Source organism: Peromyscus maniculatus, chromosome 8, assembly GCF_049852395.1.
Source record: "Peromyscus maniculatus bairdii isolate BWxNUB_F1_BW_parent chromosome 8, HU_Pman_BW_mat_3.1, whole genome shotgun sequence".
Classification (NCBI taxonomy): Eukaryota; Metazoa; Chordata; class Mammalia; order Rodentia; family Cricetidae; genus Peromyscus; species Peromyscus maniculatus.
The window spans coordinates 37,725,794-37,747,500 of record NC_134859.1 but is presented as its reverse complement, the minus strand read 5'-3'; the positions used below and the strand labels follow the sequence as shown (position 1 = coordinate 37,747,500).

Genomic DNA, 21,707 nt, shown 5'->3' with positions numbered 1-21,707 from the left:
GCGACAGAAGGGCTATGAAGAAGAAATTCTTCACTTTAAGAAGGAACTCCGAGATCCTCAGTATCGGGATGCTGAGGAAAAGTATAGAGAAATGATGATAGTTATGAGAACCACGGAGCTGGTGAACAAGGACCTGGACATCTACTACAAGACCCTGGACCAGTAAGTGCCTTGGTGTTTGTGCTTCTGCAGTGAGAGCCGAAGGCACACTGTGGTCGTCGTCTTTTCAGTAATTGACATTTCATATACACCATGAATGAAAAATGCTTGTGTATGTGCGCATGTGTGCTTCCATTATACAGCATACCTCCCCTAACCAGTCCAAGAACCTCACTGTTAACCACTGGCGGCATCCACTTAGATGCTCTCCCATCTCAGCCTTCAGCCATCTCTGCTCCCTATTTCAGTAACAAAGGTGGTTGCTCTCTCTGCTCTTAAAAACCAGGTGTAATCCATGTGTGCTGTGTTCAGGCTTTTTAAAAGTGGCATCACATTTCAGGTACTCTCCCAGGAGCTGCTGCTTTGGTCTTGTCCATTTTGGTATGGCTGTAGTTCATCCATGCTCTCATGTATAGAAACCTGCCGTGAATCACTGCCGTGTCCCATTCTCCTGGGCTTACATCTTGGGGTCTTTCCCAACACAAACCATGCCATAAGACATTCTTTTTTTGTTTTGTTTTGTTTTGTTTTTTGTTTTTCGAGACAAGGTTTCTCTGTGTAGCTTTGCGCCTTTCCTGGAACTCACTTGGTAGCCCAGGCTGGCCTTGAACTCACAGAGATCCACCTGCCTCTGCCTCCCGCTCCCGAGTGCTGGGATTAAAGGCGTGCACCACCACTGCCCGGCTCCATAGGACACTCTTATGACATCTTTTGATAAAGATAGACTAAAGCTGTACATGTGGCAGTGGGTTGTGGGATAGGCTTGATTTTACAGAATGCTGTATTTTTTTTTAAATGATTTTACTAGCCCAGTATGGTGGCTCAGTGCCTATAAGCCCAGTAGGTAAGAGGCTAAAGCAAGTGAATTTCTGTGAGTTTAATGGAATGGGTTTAAAATGAGAAACAATTGTGACCTTTGTGTACAGTCCTCTGATTCATTTTTATTATTTTTTTTAAAGAATAGGGTATTTTTAGTTGGGTGGTAGTGGCGTATGCCTTTAATCCCAGCATTCAGGGGGCAGAGGCAGGCAGATCTCTGTGAGTTCAACGCCAGCCTGGGCTACAGAGTGAGATCCAGGACAGGCACCACAGCTACGCAGAGAAACCTTGTCTCAAACAACAACAACAACAAAAAAAAAAACCCCAGAATAGAGTACTTTTGTAGCTAGGCCTTTAATCCGAGCATTTAGGAGGCAGAGGCAGGTGCATCTCTGAGTTTGAGGCCAGCCTGGTCTACAAAGTGAGTTTCAGAACAGCCAGGGCTACACAGAGAAACCCTGTCTTAACCCAACCCCTCCACACCCACCCACCCCAAAAACCCCTGTTTTTAAATTACTGATTTTTTTTGTTTTGTTTTTCAAGACAGGATTACCAATCATACATATTAATGGGGTCAGTATGATATTTCCACATATGCATATGGTACGCACAGATTAGATCTCACCACCCCCTTCTCCTCTAGTTACAAGTGTTCTATTTTTGGGGATTTGGTGGGGAGAGGGTCTCCCCTGTATCCCTGACTAGTCTGGAACTTTGATATGTAGACCAGGCTGGCCTCAAATTCACAGATCTGCCTGCCTCTACCTTCCAAGGTCTGGGATTAAATGCATGCACCACCACACTCAACCTCTTGAGGACATTTTCAGGCTATGTATAGGAGGGACTGTGTAACACTGGCCCTTCTGCTGCTGTCTGTGGTTTGCTGCTCTGCTTTGGCTGTGTACCTGGGAGAGGGATAGCTGGGTAGGATGGCCAGTCTGTTTCTTGGTGCATTTTGGGGTTTTGCATGGGTTCCTGTGATCGAGTACAGGTCATCAGGCTTGAGCAGCAAGTGTGTGAGCCACTGAGCTATCTTGCTAGCCCGATTTTTTGAGTTTTTTGTTTTTTGTTTTTTGTTTTTGTTTTTGCTTGTTTATTTGAGTCAGGGTCTTACTGTGTAGTCCAGGCCTTGGACTGACAGAGATCTGCATGCTTCTGCCTCTGGAGTACCTGCTGGGATTAAAGATGTGGGCCACCATGCCCAGCTATTTATTTTTTAGAGACTCTTCAGACTGAAGTTCCTTCTGCATCCTTGTCAGCATTTGTCTTATAGAAATCATTCTAACTGGAGTGAGATGGTCTCTCATATATGGACGGTGTGTAATTCACTGATGGCAAATGATAGCAGTATATTTTCGTGTGTGCTGATCATTTGTATTTGAAGTACCTATGCAGCTCATTTCCCCTTCTTTAGTTTATTGAACCACTGGTTTTTGTTTTGTTTTGTTTGTTTGTCTTTATTGTTTGGTTTTTTGAGAGGGTTTCTTTATGTAGCCCTGGCTGTCCTGGAACTCACTGTGTAGACCAGAATGGCTTCAAACTCAGTGATCTGCCTGCCTCTGCCTCCTGAGTGCTGGCATTAAAGCCATGTGCCCCCACTGCTCAGCAGACTGCTCATTTTTAAGTTCCATGTATATTCTAGATGTTTACCCTGCCAGATGAGTAGGTAACATTTTTCCCCATTCTGTAGACTCGTTGTTGATTGTTTCTTTTGCTGGGCAGAAGCTTTTTAATTTGATGTAATTTTTGTCTACTTTGGTTTTTGTTCCTGGTACTTTTAGTATCTTGCCCCACAAAAACAAACCCTTGCCTTTTACAGAGTTGTGCCCAATGCTTCCTTCTGCAGTTGAGTTTCAGATGTTAAATGTTACCTGTCATTGACTATTGTGTGTAGTAAGAGACAGGTCTAGTTCATCCTCTGCATCCAGAACCCCAGCTTTCTCTGTTCTTTGCCCACTGTCTGTTGTTAGCACCTTCACTGAAGACCAGTTGATGTAGAGCCATGCTTACATTCCTAAGCTCTCTGTTCCATCTGCTGCTCTGGTGTCCGTCTCTGTCAGTGCTGGGCTGTTCTGATTGCTGTAGCTGTTAGACTATTCTGTGGTAATGGGATAGTCGTCTCTATTGTCCTTTTGTCCAAGATTGCTTTGACTCTTGGGGTTTTGTCTGCTTGCTTCCTCATTTTATAGGTCTATATGAATCGAGAACTTTTTCCCTGGTTATCTGAAGAATGTCATTGATACTTTGATATGGATTGCACTAAATCTGTATGTCAATTTGAGAAACAAGGGAACAATTCAACAATACTTCTGCCCAATCTATGAAAATGGACACAGACTATCTTTCCACTCTTTTGTGTTCTCTTTGAGGTCTGTCATTGGTATTTTATAGTTTTTTTTTGTAGTGGTCTTTCTCCTCTTTATTTAAATATATTCCCAGGTCTTCGTTTCTTTTTTTATAATTTATTTTTATTTTATGTACTTTTTTGTGTTTTGCCTGCATTTATGTCTGTGTGAGAGTGTCAGATCTTGGAGTTACAGACAGTTGTTAGCTGTCATGTAGGTGCTGGAAATTGAACCCAGGTCCTTTGGAAGAGCAGTCAATGCTCTTAACAGCTGAGCCATCTCTCCAGCCCCCAGGTTTTTGTTTCTATAGCTGTTTACAGTGAAATTGTTTTCATACCATTTGTTGCTGGTGTATGAAAATACTGATTTCTATATGTTGATACTTGTGATGATACCCTATGATCTTGTCAGCCTGACTGCATTTAGAAGCATCTTGAAATTTTGGAGCCTGAGTGTGGTGGCTCACGCCTTTAATCCCAGACTTTGGAGGCAGTCACATCTCTGTGAGTTTGAGGCAGCCAGGTATACATAGTGAATTCTAGGACAGCTAAGAATACATAGATCATATCTTTAAAGAAAAAAAAAAAAAAGGCTTGACTAGCTGAGTTCAGTCTCCAGAATCTACATGGTGGAAGGGTAGAACCATCTCCTGTAAGTTATCAGCTGACTGCCACGTGCTCTGTGGCATGAACAGGCAAGCAAGCTAGCCTGCTCTCTCTCTCTCTCCCTCCCCCCCCCCCCCCCCCACACACACTCGAACAGGAACACAAATACAAAAGAAGCACCTAGGTTAGTAGAGCACACCAGTGTGTCTGTGAGGGCATTTCTAGAGGCAGCTAGATCATCAAGGCTCTGTCTTAGCCATTTGTTTAATCCATTCAAAATTTGAAGATGGGGTGATGGTGCACCCCACTTATCTCAGCACTTAAGAGGTAGAGGCAGGAGGATCAGCTCCAGCTACATAGTGAGTTTAAAGCCACCCTAAGCTTCAGGTGACATTAACTCAAAAATGTTTTGGGTAGGTTGTTGGGAAATGGTAGAACGTAGTCACTAAGGACTTGCCTTGGAAGACAGTGTCGGGCCTGGCCTCCTCTCATTGCTTTTTCCTCTCATTGCCTGACTGCCGTGCCGTGAATAACTTCTTCTTCATGCTCTCCCTCTGTGTTTCTGCCTTGCCACAGACTTATAAACCATGGAGCCAGCTGACCATGCAGTGAAACTGAGCCATACTAAGTCAGCTCTCCCTCAGGTTGTTGATCTCAGGGATCTGATCGCAGTGGATGTTTACTAATCAATCTGGTCTGCCACATCTCTAATTAGGATCTAATTAAGGTCTTGAAACAAGGCATATGGTTAGAGAGCCCTTGCCTAGAAGACTGTCCATTTGTCTGCTTCCTTGAGTCATTCTGTCCTCCCAGCTCCTTCCTGTGTGCCTGTAGGAGCGTCCTGTCCTCGGCTTGTGTTTAGTTCTTGAACAACAGGTGCTGTGGAGCTAGCAGTCTTAGCACCGACTTGTGTGCAGTAAAGGACAGGATCCTGCTGGCGCGGGTGCTGAAGCGTGCAGGGCCGAGTGTCAGGAAAAAGCTGCCGTGTGGAATACAGTCAGAGATACCATACCGTAGGAAAGTAAAGCTGGGAGTTCAGACAAAGATACCCTATAACACGTGGTTAAAATTACTGCCTCCGGAGAAAGAATTTTAACCCTGTTGTAGTAGATAATTATTCACCACAACCTTCTGTTTCCCCATCTATAAAATGGGAATAAAAAATTTATACCAACATTCACTGTAGAGATAGTTACAAGACAAACTCCAAGACCATTTAGAATTAATTCAGCTTCCTTTGCCATGTTCCATTCTCCTGTCCTTCGCTCCCCTTCCTCTTTTTTTCGTGTGTGTGTGTGTGTGTGTGTGTGTGTGTGTGTGTGTGTGTGTGTGTGTGTGTAAAAACAGGATTCCACACATACCCAGACTTGCCTGGACCTTCCACTGTGTGGCCCAGGCTGCTCTGGAATTTATACTAGTCTCCTTCCCTGGGTTTCCCAAGTGCTAGAATTCTGGGTCTGAGCCGTTCCTGGCCCCATGCTCCAGAGTTGAAGTTCCTAAACTCTCTTCTCTACTCACTCTAAAGAACTAATTCTATTAAGGAGACACAGGTTTCCATTGCTCTTAATTCAGTATTCTTGGAGATTAAATGTCCCAAAGTTGGGAGCTTTGCAGAGGAGAGACCAAATTTTGAGTACTTACTACATTAGCCATAATCAGATAATAGCATAACAATAACATAATTTTTTTTGTCCATTTGTAAAAGACGGGGAGAGATTAAGCAGCCTGCCCAAGTTACTAGCAGAGATAAGATGAGATTTCAGAAGCAGGGGACTTTCTAATCTTGTATGCCAAGCTACTACCATGATAGTCCTTATTAAACCCTTTAAAGGAAAAGCCTGGACTTAAATAATTTATACATATAGACATGTTTATGTTGTATAAATGTGGACTAACTCAACTTTCTAATAGCCACCATGATAATTGACTAATTTTCATTTATTTTATAACTCCTCAGGTAGATGTCTACATGAAATACAAAATTGTCTTTTATATTAAGCTTTTGATTGCTGACTTGACACTGTTCTAGATAAAGTATACACAAATAAAGAAACAAATTAAGAAAAAGAAGCCAGGCGGTGGTGGCGCACGCCTTTAATCCCAGCACTCGGGAGGCAGAGCCAGGTGGATCTCTGTGAGTTCGAGGCCAGCCTGGGCTACCAAGTGAGTCCCAGGAAAGGCGCAAAGCTACACAGAGAAACCCTGTCTCGAAAAACCAAAAGAAAAAGAAGCAGCTGGGTGTGATGGCACAGATCTGTAATCACAGCACTTGGGAGGCAGAGGCAGCTGGATTTCTGTGAGTTTAAGCAGGTCTGATAAACAAAATGAGTTCCAGGACAGCCAAGGCTATATAGAGAGACCTTGTCTAAAAAAGAGAAGGCAAGAAATTAGCAAGTAATGGTGGGTGCTACAGTGAAAATGAACGGTATAGTTAATTGAGGAGGTGCCAGAGGCCTGGTCTCTTCCAGGGACAAAACATTTAAGCCTGAGTGATAAGAGCGAGCAGGGTGTGCACAGAGGGGAGACACAGCCATAGCAGGTGCACAGTAGTTAGTGCATGCAGCAGCGCCAAGACCGAAGCAGGACGGTTCGTGAAACAGAGGTGACAGGCTAAGATGCTGTGCTGAATTGCCCTGGTGAACAGTTTGGTTTTACTGACAGTGCATCGAAAGGCACAGCAGCCCTCCTGCCTGCTGTGTGGAGAACGGATGGTAGTACTTAGGATCAGAAGCTCTAAGGCCAGGGAGAAAAAAGACTGGCAAGGTGACCAAAGAGATAGTGGTGGAAGACTTGAGCACAGCCATGGGAATGGGGACTGGAGTTGACACACCTCACTTTGAAGTTGAGGGAAGGGAAGGGTTGAGGGTTGTTCCTGCATGTTCTCACTTAGGCAGCAGGCTCCCAGGGAACAAGGTGCTACTCCTGAAATGGGCAGGATTTGAGAGAGGAAAGGAAGAGTTCTGTGTTGGGTACTTTAATGCTTGTGTAGAGAAAATATAGGAGAGAAATGGTAACAGCACACTGCTGGAAAGGGTGCCAGAACTTGGCATCACATCTAGAGGGAGCCGGGGAATCACTGATGCAATGGGAAGGTCTGCAGGGAACTCAGTCCTTGCTTCCAGTGCGTGGCTCTGCAGACCTGGGTTTTTGTGTGAGTTAACTGATAGACTACTATGTCCAGGAGCCCTCCAACTGTCACTCAGTGAGGCACCACGCAGTTACAGGTACATTCAAGAGGTCATAAAGACTGCTATAACCTGTCCTTTTCCTAAACTTTTCCTAAATTGAGCCGAGAGAATGAATGCCTTGGTAGGCTTGTCAGGCTGTCTGGCCTGGGGAAGGAAGGGCATTTCCGCAGAGGAATATGAGGTACTGCATTGGTACGCAAGGGAGCTCTATGGAGCGAGCCAGGAGTGGGTAGCAGTGAGGAGATGCAGGGGTGCTTTCCATCTAGAAATTTAGCTTGCTTAAGAAGCAAAGCCAGACTGTTCAGTGAGGTCTTTTATCTGCTAATCAGATGCATTCTTCTAAATAAGAAAAGTAGTAGTATTTCCTTCAAATGGAGTCTGTGGGGTTTCTCCTGCATACAGTGGATATCTCAAGATTTATATTGTGATCCCTAAATTTGCCTTCTCCCCCTGCCAAAATAAGGGGGTCTAAAATTTCACTCATTGTTTCGTCTCTTAGAATAAGAATGCTGTCGCTGTCATCGTTGCACAGTGGTCTATTTAAGGTAACACAGGAAGTTAGCAGTGCATTTTCGAGAAGAGCTGATTAGCATCTGTTATTAGTAATCATCTGAAACAGCAGCAAGCAGAGGCATTGGCAGAAACACTAGCCGAGAAGCAAGCATGCGTGGCTTAATGCATGACACCCCACACACAGCACCACAGTTTCAATGAAATTGGAATACATGTCTTGCCCAAAGTGCTGTTCAGGATTTTGTTTCCCAGATGTGAAACATTGTGTGTTACGTCATACTGCTTCTGAGACTCAGGAAACATGCAGCTCCCACGTTTGTATCTGAGAAACTCCCACAGCTTTGTATTTGAGGCAGCCAGCTCTCTGCCAGGCTGTTGAGAGCGTGGGTCTTAGCCTTCAAGGGGAGCTCGACTAAGAACTTTATTCAGAACTTATCCTGCGCTGACCACAATGCATTATGGTTTCATACAATAGCATCCTGTGGGATTGATTACAAACCCAAAGATAGCCAGGGGCATTTCACATCTACTTCAGGGATATTGTTTGTTTTAAGCAAACGTTTATCTTTTGATAATGGTTGAATCATTGACTAATGTTAAAAGCTGATATTTAGGAGGCTGGCTAAAGGAAATAAGTTGAATAAAGTCATAATAGTTTTAATTTGGAAAAAAGTCACTTAAAGTTGCCAGATTAAGGATTTTGAGTTCAGCAAGAAGAAATCCTAATTCATTTGGAACATGGTACTCACAACACCATTTCTGTTGGGCAGGACTTCTGCTGATCCAAACGTAAGGAGGCAGAAAGTTCTCCTGGTATGGAGTTCTGGAGCAATAGGAATATTAGTCGGCATTAAAAAGGCTAATCAGTGGAGGCTGGAGAGACAGTTCAGCAGTTAAGAGCATGTATTGCTCCTGCAGAACTTTGAGTTCAGTTCCCTGCACCCATATCAGGAAACTCACAACTGCCTCTAACTCCAGTTCTAGGGAATCCTATGCACCTTGGCTCCTTGGGCACCTATACTCATGTACATATGCTCACACAGACGTGTAAACATATACACGGAATTAAACTTAAAAAAAATTTAAGGCTAATAAAGCATAGCCAGTTTTTTGGGCAGCCCATGCATCAAGATTGGGACAGTTTTAAACACAAAGATGAAAACAGTGTCTTTTGGGAAATGCCTTTGAAAGTATCTGCCTTTTTTTCAAACAGGATTTGCATTAATTTAGTTTTTATGCTTCCAGATTAAAATAATTATAAAAAAAGTCCATTTGTATTTGGTCTTTCAGTTATTAGTCAGCGAGACTGCTTGAGGTATGGGGAAATCTGGGTCAAGGCTTGCCTTTGTTTGTGCGCTTGCTATTTTGAGCAGTAATCCAGATTTTGCATTGATTGCTTGTCTTCTCTGCTTGAGTCCTGTAGATGGTTTGAGGAGGGAAGGAAGCAAGAGCTGGAGAGGCCTTGAGGAAGGAGAAGCCTGGGTCTCTTTAGAGGATGCTGTTCTAACCTCTTAGCACCTGCTTTCTCATGGCTGTGTCTTAAACCTTTGATTCTACACTATTGGTCAGATGCTGAGGTGGAAAAGTAGCCTTTAAACAAAAACAACAGCCAGGCAGTGGTGGCGCACGCCTTTAATCCCAGCACTCCGGAGGCAGAGCCAGGTGGAACTCTGTGAGTTCGAGGCCAGCCTGGGCTACCAAGTGAGTTCCAGGAAAGGCGCAAAGCTACACAGAGAAACCCTGTCTCGAAAAAAAAAAAAACAACATCAACAGGAGGCCTGATGTGCGGCTCCATTTGTGACATCAGGCTGGAAGCTGTGTGTGCTTAGGAAGAGGTAACTCAGGCTCACGGGAGCTCCTCGTCTAAAGAGCAAGTGTGGAAGGCGGTTGGTTGGCTGGCTTGGAAGCGGGGAAGGGCTGCTCCCCGCTGGGGTAGAAGCTCTGGTGCCGAGGTGCAGAGGTGGCAGTGCAGTCCCTGGCACCCGAGGGTGCCTTTGTGAGGAAGCAGAGGGTGTGTGCCAGAACAGCTCCACGCGCTACAGTGACAGCTCTGGGTTTGCTTTGGTTTCCTTTGATTATTTTTTTAGAGCGGTTGTAGGTCTGTAACATAACTGAGCAGAAAGAAAGTACAGGGACTGCTTACATCCCGCCACGTCCATACAGGCCCAGCCGCTTCCACCATCTGCTTCCCGCACTGGAGCTAGCGGTGAACCTGTGTTGCTGCTGCCACTGCCATGCCGAGTGTGCTGTGCATCCTTCACGGTGGACGCCACACAGTCTGTAGATGACCAGAACGGGGTTTAAGAGAAGCCTCCCACCACAGTAGCTTCATTAGCACAGGACTTTCTACTTTATGGCCACATGATGCTGCCTTTCAAATGGGAACCTCCAAACTTGTCATTTGGAAGATCACATTCTAGGGCTCAGGACCACCAGAATTACCATTCATCTACACAAGATGCAAAGGAGTGTTGGAGAGATTCTTGAGGAACTCTTTTCAAGCTATTAGTGAATATTGAATTATAAGACTAAATAAGTTTATAAATTGCTATCTTAGATCTTAGAAATTCTTACTCTCTTTTGAGAACCAATTTTTACCAGGAAATCATACCAATTCACGTGTGCTAATACATTCATTTAGCTGACAGACAGCACTCTAGGCCACAGCAGGACTATATGCTTGCCAGATAACTGCTGTCCTCAACTGCCTCAAGCCCATGACATTTAAATTGGTGCCTCAGGAGAGATCTTAGATTTTTAGGGTCATCCTTTTATTTGTTTTAGGGATAGGGTTTCATGTAGTGCTGTAACCCTGGCTGACCTTCAACTTGCTGTGTGGCCAAGGCTGGCCTTGAACTCTTGATCCTCCTGCTTTCCACCCCCCACCCCCATACCTCATGCCAGGATTACAGGCACACACCACAACTCATGGTTTTATGCGGTGTTGGCAATCAAACCCAGGGTATTGTGCATGGTCGGCAAGTACTCTTCCAACTGAGCCACATCCCCAGTTCCTCTGGGTCATTCTTTACAGTACTTAATATTTAGTACCCGTAACAAGTGCTAAAGATGTGCCTCAGTCATTGACAGCGCCAGGGCTGCTTTCCTTCCATCAGCTCGAGCCTGTCACTCACCTCTTCCTGAGGTGGCTGTCCCCACTTCTGCTCTCTCATATCATTCTCACCCCTCCGTGTCCCATTGTTTCTCTGCTAGGTTGATAAGTGGTTCCTGTTGTCGTTGTAGGAACGACTTCCTCCTCCCTTCCCCATTGACCTCTACTCACAGCACCAACTCAACAGTCTTGTTCTCTTAACACCGTGTTTTCCTCTCTTGTTTCTCTTGGAATGCTCTCTTAAGACCTTCCAAGTAGAGGAGATTGTTCCTCCCTCTCAGGCCATATTATTGTTAGCACGTGTTACAGGTGATTTGTGCTTCGCCATACTTCACCTCTACAAGTCACAGAACACACGTCAGGATAGGTGGAGGTTGACGAGGTGACATTGCCTAAAACTCCACAAGGTGCTCCTGCTTCACTAACCTGTGCAGCCCTGGCTGTCCTGAGCAATCCCTGTAGACCAGGGTGGTCTTGAACTCACCCCGGCCTCTGTCTCCAAAGTGCTGAGGTTAAAAGGTGTGTGTCAGCAACGCCCGGCTCACTCTGTTTTGTTTTGTTGTTTTTTTTCATGTAACTTCCATGTTCATGGAGGCATGCAATTCTTTTATGTTCATAGAGGTGTGTGCTTCTAACTTTTTTTTTTTTTTTTTTTTTTTTTTGGTTTTTTGAGACAGGGTTTCTCTGTGTAGCTTTGCGCCTTTCCTGGGACTCACTTGGTAGCCCAGGCTGGCCTCGAACTCACAGAGATCCACCTGGCTCTGCCTCCCGAGTGCTGGGATTAAAGGCGTGCGCCACCAACGCCTTTTAATGTCTGTATAATCCATAAAATAGATTTTGCCTATTTCAACCATTGACTTTAGGGAGCTTTCAAATTTGGCCACCACTGATGCTGCTGTATGTATGGCTTTGCATGCTTATGCAGATAGACCAGAAAGATAGCTTCTTAGAAATGAAGCCACTAGGTCAGAGGGTATGGTCATTAACTTGTTAATGCTACATTGGCTCCCGAGAGCACTTACAAAGCGTGTTTCCACTTGTTCTGGTTAAAGCTGACGTTTCTCTATCATTTTAAGTATCCGGTTCATCACATGTCCTTTAACACTCTTAATGGCATCATTTAATTTATATCTTCATAGTTCTGTGCCTTAGTCAGATCTCAATCCAAAGATTACAGAAGGATTTTTTTCTGGGTATTCTCCAGTGGTCTTCCTGACCAGCCTCCTGACAGTGTTCATGTAAAGGTCACTTGGTGTGTCGGGCCTCTGATGCTTTGATGTAGGGTCTGTCATATACAGTTGACCCCTGAGCTTCTAGGGACTCCGTGTAGGAGAGCTGGATTTACAGGCACAATTTACTGCATCCAGCCTTTATGTAGGATCTGGGAATCTGAACTTAGAGCCTCACACTTCCCACTTTAACTCTTAGTCACTGGAATTTTATTTTGGAGTTTGATACAAAGTCATGATGCTGTTTTTTTTCTCCTTTCCAACAATATTGAGATATTTCTAATTGATTTGAAATGTCAGTTATATTAATTATCAGAGGTTTTTATTTGTGTTAACGTCTAGATTTTCTTCTCTGTCCACAAACTTTTTAATATTCTGTCTCAGTACCACAGTTTTATTTTTATGTTTTCTCTCTCAGAATTTTAGAGTCTGTGTACAGATTTCATTGAATTCTCTTTTTAAATTCAGTGCTTTGGTTGAATTTAAAATGCCAGGCTATTTTTGCTTTGGTTGCTTCTATTTATGGTGCACTTGGGAAGAAACTGTCTTTGCAACAAGGAATCAGCCCCTGTGGACTCTTTGGAATGTGTCTCTTCAGTCATTTCTTTTTGTGCTATTGAAAAGTTACAGCTTTTTCCTCTAGTGCTGGATATTTTTTAATTTCTTCCTATTTTATACTTTTTATTGCCGTTGTTAATAGGATCTCTGTGTGTGTGTGTGTGTGTGAGAGAGAGAGAGAGAGAGAGAGAGAGAGAGAGAGGGAGAGAGAGAGAGGGAGAGAGAGGGAGAGATCTGGCCATCTTTTTTTTTATTTTTTAGACTATGTAGCCTTATTTTTTGCAGAGGGTTTCTGGGGCCCATCACTTCAGCTGGCCATTGAGCTTAAGAGGGTCCTCCTGTGTCCATCTCCCCAGTAATATGAGCCCCTGAGACTGGCTTTTTATGAGAGTTTCTGGAGTTCTGAATGAAGACTTTCGCTGCACGTACTCTACTGGCTGACCCATCTCTCCAGCTATAGGGCCTTCCCTCTGCCTCCGCTGTTGTCTTTCCTAGCAGTGTTAGAAACTAGGTAGTTGTACTATACAAATTGTTTGTTTTGAGAGAGGGGCTCACTATGTATGTAGCCCTGGCTATCCTGGAGCTCATTATGTAGTGCAGGCTGGCCACTAACTCAGAGAGACCACCTGCTGCAGCCTCCTGAGTGCTGGTAAACACTTGCCCAACTATATCGAGACTTATGTCTGGTTAACTTGATAATCTTTATAGTTCAGTTGATTTTCTTGAATTTTTAAGTACACAGTCAAGCCTCACGTGCAGAAACAGTGGCGGACTCCCTTCTAGTGCTTGTCATGTGCTCCTTCCCCTCCTGTTTACCAGGTTACTGTTTCAGAGCTCTGTGTGAGGCAGCATCTCTCTTGGTTACTGTGGGGGAAATGCTTGTGTCTGTGTTAGGTTGTATTTGCTGTTGTGATCAATGCCTGACTGAGACATTTTGTAAAAGAAAAGACATTTTTTCCATTTGTCACTTACCTCTGATTTTTACCAAAACTCAGTGTTAGTGCACCAAATGTTCCTTTTATACCCACTGGCTCATCAGTTTTTTGTTGTTGTGTTGTTTTGTTTTGTTTTGGGCGGGGAGGGTTGAAACAGGGTTTGTCAGTGTAGCTCTGGTTGTCCTGGAACTCGCTCTGTAGACCAGCCTGGCCTCGAACTCAGAGATCCGCCTGCCTCTGCCTCCCGAGTGCTGGGATTCAAGGTGTGCGCCCCTCACCCCCTGGCACTCATCCGTTTTTCTTTAGTCTGGTATGCAGTTGTATGCAGTAAGTTCCCGTGGACGGTTTTGTTCCTGCTGTGCTGTTCTTACTTTCTAGGGATAAATACCGCTCAGTAAACTGCGATGGCGTGCAGAGGTAGATGGTGTGCTTGTCTAAGATGTGCATAACCCTGGGTTCCTTGCCAGCAGTCAGGTCTACACCACGGCATGTGGTCTATTCAGTGCCCTTACAACTAAACTCAGTTCTGTTTCAGATGCTCGTTTCTGTCATGATGGGCAAAACAGGCCCAAAAGTTTTTGCTCTCTGATCTGTCTCTCCTTGCTTTATAATGCTTTGTATACCCAGAATTTGATAATACTCAGAAAACCATCTTGTCTTCTCACTGCCTTAAAAAAACGATCATAATCAAAGTATCCTAGCCACTTTCTCTGTTTGCACAGTGACTGAAGGTTGGAGAGAGAACGTGTGACTTTGAGCTTGGGGTGTCTTTCAGAAGGTGACTCGCATTGGTAACCAATCCTGTCAGTGCTACTCCGTCAGGTGGGCTACTGCAGCCACCTCTGTCATCCCCAGAGGCTGCCTAATGTGCTGGAAACTCCTGGAGAGACCAGATCCTAGTAGCGGGAGGCGACTCTCTGTGACACCCTGAGCAGGCTGGCTCTCTATTCGGGAGCTCTCTCCCGCTGCTGTGGGTCTCAGCAGAGAGGTCTCAGCTCCTGCCCTTCCTGGTGTGTGTTCTCCATTCACGTGCTGCTTCTGTTAGTTATCAATTCGATAACTAACAATTCAATAACATTTTTTAAATGTCACTTATAAAATTAGGATCATGGTGTATAAAGCTATGGAAGGGTAGTGTTCACACATGATTAGTTCCTAGAACATTATGTGATGTATTTTTTGTGATTTTCCTTTTTGAAGAAAATAATAGCTGGCTTGTCTTCTCTTTATGAAAAAAAAGCATAAAATGTTTGGCTGAGATGAGCATGAATTAGAAAATGGAGACATGGTGAAGCAGAATGGTTTTTCCAGGCTCTACTACTTCAGCAACCCTCCATCTGATAGTTAGACGTATTTATGTTGAGTCATTTCTTTCTCTTTAGCTGATGATCAGAAGATCACAAAATGATTGTACAGAGGCAGTGGCATTACGTTTAGTTTCTTTTTTTGTATCTATCAGATAAGAGGCCTGCAAATGGAAGGGAGTCCGCTCACATCCTTTGCATGGTGACAGCCGTGAAGCCTGCCTTCTTACCACGGCAGTGACTTTTGTAGCCGATAGTCCTGCCTCCTATCTGAGGAAGCTGGGGCAGGCATGGCGCTCAATTTTAACAAGCAGCTTTGGCTTTCACAAACATTCTTGTTCAGTGTCTAGAGACTGCTGCTTTAAGAGAGAATTGGCAGTGAGGGCACACCTGTGGAGGTCAGTGCATGATAGGATGGGACTTGTGACTGAGTAAAGGGTCAGGCTTCTAAGCGAGTCATCCTTTTGAGCCAAAGCTGGCTTCGGGGAGATACGGTTCTCACAGAGGAATAAGAGAGCATAAGGGGCTGGCTTTTGAACAGTTCTGGGAGCTGGACATGGTGGCACACACCTTTAGTCTCAGCACTTACAAGGCAGAGGCAAGTGGATCTCTGAGTTTGAGGCCAGCCTGGTCTACAAGACAGCACAGGGCTATGTAGAGATCCTATCTCAAAAAAAAAATAAAAATTAAAAAATTCTAGAATTTCAGAGACTTGCTTCTGCTCTGTGACAAGGTTCCCTGGCTAGCTGTGCCCGCCCTCACCTTTAGCACATAGGTCTGCCTACACAGCAGGCCTCCCACGGGTGCCAGGGAGGCTGCCCCTCCAGTGTGCTCTCAGGGCCTAGGAAAGAAGCCTGTTAAAGCCTTATTCTCTGAAAGGTTTGGAGGATTTGTTTTGAGATAGGGTCTCACCGTGTAGCTTTGGGGAACTTGCTATGTAGATCAGGTTGGCCTCAAATTTATGGATAGCTGCCTCCTGGGTGCTGAGATTAAAGGTGTGTACTGCCACACTCAACTCTGCAGTTTCTGAGTACTTAAAGAAGTACTTGGATCCCAGAATAAAAACGGAGACATGTGAAGACTTGGGGCCTGGCGTATGCCTAGCAGTTTCAGTGCCAGGGAAACAGCACGGCTTGGTCCTGTTTAACTTCTTCTAGCCCTTTTCATATTCAACTTCCGTAATTGAAATACTGGGGCAATGGTGTTATCTTTATTACATATTGACACAGTTTAGCATAAACATATTGTACCAAGTAAAAGTGGCTTCCTTTTTCCAGGGCAATAATGAAATTTCACAGTATGAAGATGGAAGAAATCAACAAAATTATTCGTGATCTTTGGCGGAGTACCTATCGTGGACAAGGTAATTAATTAATATATGGTGTGTTCCAGATGCTTGTTCCAAAGCTCTGTCCACGGCCTCCCCTGTATGACCTTACCATGCCAGCATTACCTTCTCAAACCTCTTCCTGAGCATTTCTTTGAGATTTTTCTAAGAATTCTTATCTTTGCAATATCTTATAACAGAAAGAAAATGCAAAGTTTCTGTTCCAAAGCCCTGTAGGACTCATTGTCTGTAGCAGACACAATGAGCTGATGACATAATGGTTTCTGTGAAAGCGCAGATAGGGATAGGCCCAAATGTGATAAGAAAAATACCCAAAGGAAACTTAGAAAGGAGCCAGCTCAGGCTGGGGGCGGGCCATCTAGGCTGCATCCTGGCAGGCCACGTGGCTCCTGGGTCCTCCTGGCCAGAGAGTTTGCAAGGCAGCCAGTGCTCCCAAGGCCATCAGACTCACTGTACCCCAGACTGCTTGGGTGATGTGTATAAGTGACAGAGGTACCTGTGGGTTCTGTAAAATACTCTGCTTTCCGTATCAGATATTGAATACATAGAAATTCGATCAGATGCTGATGAAAACGTCTCGGCTTCTGACAAAAGACGGAATTACAACTACCGAGTGGTAATGCTGAAGGGGGATACAGCCTTGGACATGCGGGGACGATGCAGTGCTGGACAAAAGGCAGGTATCTCAGCAATCTAGGGAGCCAACTCAAAGAGCTCAAAGATGGACCTGATGTTGTGGAAGCCTTAGACTGCCCTCAAATGAAGGAGGAGTCCTTACAGCTTCCTTGGCACCTCGTGAAGGAGACGGACACAGCTATCTCACGGCACCATCCCACTGCCAACATGCCCTGGTAGCACTCTGAAGATAACGTAAGAAAAAGGGCCAAAGTTACTCAAGCCCATTTTCACTTCCACAGCACTTCTCAGAGAAAGGCCATTGCTTCATGGGCCCCCACAATACATTGTGGTATCAAAATGGGCAGGAAATCTCAGAACTAATAGTAAATACACTGCCAATCATAAATAATACTAGCAGGGGAGGGATGTGGCTCAGCTGGTAGATAGAGCGCTTGCCCAACATGAACAGGCTTTGTCTTGACCCCCACCACTACCTAAACATGTCTATAATCCCAACACTAGGGAGGTGGGGGCAAGAGACTCAGAAGTTCAAAGTCATCCTTGGCTCTAGACTGAGTTTGAGGCCAGCCTGAGCTACACAAGACCCTGTCTCAAATGAACAAAAAACACTAGCAAACTGGAGCCCGAGTTGAACCAGATGAAGGATTCTGCTCTGTGTCATTGAGAATATGGCCTCTGCACAGGACTTAGTCCCCATCACCAGCACTTCAGCCTAGCCTTTGGGCTGGGCCTTAGACCAAGGGCTCCATCTGGCCACTGGCCCTACTGGAGGCTCCTGGAGGAGGACAGTCGGTGGGAGGACAGTCGGTGGGAGGACAGTCGGTGGGAGGACAGTCGGTGGGTTGAGCACTGGGGGAATCAGAATGAGAGATGTTTTAATAAGGCTGGAACATGAGACCTGCATCCCAGAGCATGGGGAGGTCCTGAATGTTGATTTCTGTTAACCATACACAAGGATGCAGATTCTCAACTTTCATATTAAAGTGGATTTTTCATAAAATTTTGAAGGCTTAGAAAAGGATGCCATATTATTCATATAATTATCCCAGTTATTGCCAGCCCAGACCACTAACACCAATTTCAGGCAATGCATATTACTCTACCAGTCATAGTCTGAAGAAATGACTAATTTGTGATCTATAAACAGTATCCCTACTTAATTTGTTGGTGATGTCTAATATTCATTATAAAGGAGTTTGAAACATGGTCTCTGAGCAAAAGTCAGTTTCCTGTAGCTGCTCTTACGTTGTGAAAAGTGGCGGCACTTGCTTCCTGGTGTAGGGAGAGGTGTCAGATGGATGGTGTGGTGGTTATGGGCCACCCAGCAGCCTGCATGTCGGCGGCTGGTGGTAGATTGGCAGCTCTAGGACACGGAGGCAGGAAGGAAGTGTCTGTCCCCCAAGGGGCAATAGGCTTCTGCAGTCTGCTGGCTGCCCTGGACATCAGAGGGAAGGTGTGCCCTGCCCTGCAATCAGCAGGCAGTGAGATTAGAGCTCACGCAAAAGCATTCTGCCTTCCCCGAACAGTCTGAGTCTTTGCTGTGCCCCTTCAGCCCTGAGAGGACTGGGACCGAGTCTGAGGGTTTTAACGGTTGATTTTTAGTAACTGTGAATGGACTCAGTGGACTCCTAGAGATAAGTACAAATAGAGCTGTACTCTCATTAACTTTTTCCCCTCACTGTCACAATTACACAAGCAGACACTTTGATGTGATTTAGAACACACTTACTTGGTTTCTTTTTGAACCAGAGCACATGGAGTTCAAGTCCCTGTGAAGCTCAGGAAAATGTAATGTGTTTACATTTTCCAACAATTTTCATCATTGAGAAGCTATTAAGGGCCAGATCAAAAAGTTTTAAAGCTAGGTGTGATGACATACACCTTTTAGCCCCGTGCTCAGAAGGCAGAGGCAGGCAGACCTCTCAAGAGTTTGGTGCCAGCCTGGTCTACAGAGTGAGTTCCAGGTGAATCTTGGAATTCTACTGATAAACTGTAATGCATCACCCTTAGCCTGTGATGTCAACCTTTAATAGAAGTGGAATGCTGGCGGTGCTGTTTCTCAGTGTTTTGTTTCAGTGCAGATGATAGGCTGAGAGAATGTGGCTGATGGCCCACCTTCCAGAACAGCATGAATCTACATTAAACTGTCCCTTACATCAGTGACCTGTGACATTTCCCACCTCCTACTACGTTTTTTTTTTGTTTGTTTGTTTGTTTGTTTGTTTGTTTTGCTTTTGGAAACGGTCTTACTATGTAGTTGGGTTGGCCTAGAACTCAGAGGTCCACCTGCTTTTGCCTCCTGAGTGCTGGGAACAAAGGTGTCACCACCATACTCAGTTCATTTCACCGTCCCCTTCTAAAGAAGGCCACTGTGCAACTTCTCTCCAGGTGTTGGCCTCTCTCATCATCCGCTTGGCATTGGCTGAAACCTTCTGTCTGAACTGTGGCATCCTTGCCTTGGATGAGCCCACGACAAATCTTGACCGAGAAAACATTGAATCTCTTGCACATGCTTTGGTTGAGTAAGTATTTCAAGTTCGGGTCAGATTGTAATTTTTTTTTTTTAACACCAGTAGCAGAGATGGGTGTGGTGGCGCAAGCCTTTAATGCCAGCACTTGGAGGCAGAGGCAGGCAGATCTCTAAGTTCAGGGCCAGCCTGGTCTACATAATGAATTCCAGGCCAGCCAGTGAGACCCTGTTTGAAAAAAACAAAAACAGTTGAGACCAGGCTTTGTACTTCGACTTTCAGTAGTAATTCTCCAGATTTTCTTAGGGGGGCTGGAGAGATGCCTCAGTGATTAAGAACACTGGCTGCTCTTCCAGAGGATGGGAGTTCAATTCCCAGCACCTACATGGTGGCTCACAGCTCTCTCTAACTCCAATTCCAGGGGATTAGACACCCTCACACAGACATACATGCAGACAAAACACCAATGCATATAAAATAAAAAGAGCTAGAGTATTGAGACACAGGCGTATCCTGCCTCTCCCCAAGTGTTCATAGGCCATGTAAAGGTGAGGAGTTCTGAGCTTTCTCTGGATTTCCTGTCAACACACCAATGTCAAGCACAGGAGTCAATATGTGCCCTGGCCAGACACTCAGAGCTGGTGGTAGTAGAGCTGGGACTGTCACATGTCACATGACTACCGTGAAGAATGAGAGCTTTTATGGAGAAAGCATACAGGTAAGTAAGTAGATGATGCCAGAGGCTAAGTTGTAGTCATTGTGTACCCACTCCTCGTGTCAGAAAGGCTCCAGGGTAGGGCAGCTTTTGCTTTTGCACACCCCTGCCTCCAGAAGAGCTCTGACAGCACCGGTGTCCTGCTCCAGCCAGCTCTTCACAGTCCTGGGGCGCCAGCAAGGAAAGGGGGTTGTGGTACCGAAACTGAAGTGCATCCAGCCCCGGGCAGGTGATAAACAAGTGTGAGTTAAAACTCCTGTTGCAGCTCACTCATAGCTGATACCTCAGCATGCTGATGATGAGCAAAAATGTCCCCAGTACACCCACTCAGGCCCTCTGTGTCACAGCACTGATGCATCTAGTGACTGGTGGTGGCAGAATTCTAAGTAGACATAGCTCTTCAGAAGGCAGTGTTATTCCCCTAGCTGTTGTCTGCCTGAATTACTTTTCGACTTTCAGAGAAGTCTAGCAGCAGGTCAGGAGAGTCTAGGCAGGCGAGCGAGCCGGCCTCTTGGGGTTGAATGGTTGAGGTTTTCCTAGAAGACTTCCCTACATGAATAGCAGCTTAGGATCTTGGGGGACTGGTCCACATTCTTGACCTGGTTCTTAGCCATGGGAGTGGGGAGTGCGGCTCTGCACCCCTGCATCCCACTGTGGGAAGGAGATAGGACTCCTTACCTGCCTAGGTTGAAGGCCCCAGCCTCTCCCCATTTCCTGCAGGGCAGCCAAAGGCTCTGTCACACGTGGCACAGGAAAAGCTTGGTTGCCACACAGCTGTTCTTGCATCTGACAAGATTTCCAGTGGTTTTTCCAAATGTATGTCCACTAGTAAAAAGGTGTTCTCAATGTATTGTTTCAGGATCATAAAAAGTCGCTCACAGCAGCGTAACTTCCAGCTTCTGGTAATCACTCACGATGAAGATTTCGTGGAGCTCTTGGGGCGATCTGAGTACGTGGAGAAATTCTACAGGATTAGGAAGAACATGGACCAGTGCTCAGAGATTGTGACGTGCAACATTAACTCCCTGGTCTCTTATGTTCACTGACTTGTTTCGGTAGGGAAGTAGCCTGTGTGAAGGGAACCATGTCCGGAGGGTTTGAGAAGGCCTAAGATCCTGAGGCTGCCTCGATTGAAGGCTAACTGATGCTCCTCTGAACACAGTCCCCGAGGACCTAGCGACCTCCCAGTTCTGCTCAGCCTTTCATCTTCCGGCCAACTGACGAACACCCAAATGAGTGACACTTCTCAGAGCAGTGCTGACTGGGGTGTAGGGGGATGCTGCTGCTTTGGTGATTTATGGGGTGGGCATTTTAAAACTGTTAGTATTTTCTTTGAAGCTTTGAAATGAGATTTAATAACTGGCTTGGCTTTAACATGAATCCGTGTATATAACCTGTCTGTCTGAGCCTCAATCATTGGGTGGAGGCTGGCAGTGTGACAGAAGCCCTCGATGGTCATCTGATGGAGTACCCAGTTCCCTCCCCATGCAGCCCTGCCAGATAGTTAATTCTGCCCATGTGTTAGAGAGGAAATTCCCCTCCTGACCTGACCTGCCCATCAGTCGGAAACCTGTCACTCTCTTCTCTCTTCTCTGTCCTGTGTATCCACTTGACCTGTTACTCTCACAGCAGGTTCCCATGTGGGTGGGAAGCTAGGCTCACCCACAGCTGGGCCTGCTCCCCATGAACAGACCTGCAAGGGCAAACCTCAGTTTCATTCCAGAGACCAGTCTGCTGAAGTCCAGTCCACATTTCCATAGAATTGCCAGC

General features: G+C 45.4%; 1 protein-coding gene across 1 annotated transcript in view; it reads left to right on the top strand.

Moving 5' to 3' along the window:
- Nucleotides 1–21,330, top strand: part of Rad50 (RAD50 double strand break repair protein) — a 57,586-nt gene extending 36,256 nt beyond the window's left edge. Inside the window, exons 21-25 of the mRNA XM_006995897.4 lie at nucleotides 1–162; nucleotides 16,045–16,130; nucleotides 16,649–16,791; nucleotides 19,143–19,276; nucleotides 20,797–21,330. The exon at nucleotides 1–162 is cut by the window's left edge and continues 63 nt beyond it. Coding sequence (XP_006995959.1) covers nucleotides 1–162; nucleotides 16,045–16,130; nucleotides 16,649–16,791; nucleotides 19,143–19,276; nucleotides 20,797–20,983 — 712 coding nt within the window. The 3' untranslated portion in view covers nucleotides 20,984–21,330. The remainder of the gene's footprint in view (nucleotides 163–16,044; nucleotides 16,131–16,648; nucleotides 16,792–19,142; nucleotides 19,277–20,796) is intronic.
- Nucleotides 21,331–21,707: the final 377 nt, after the last annotated feature.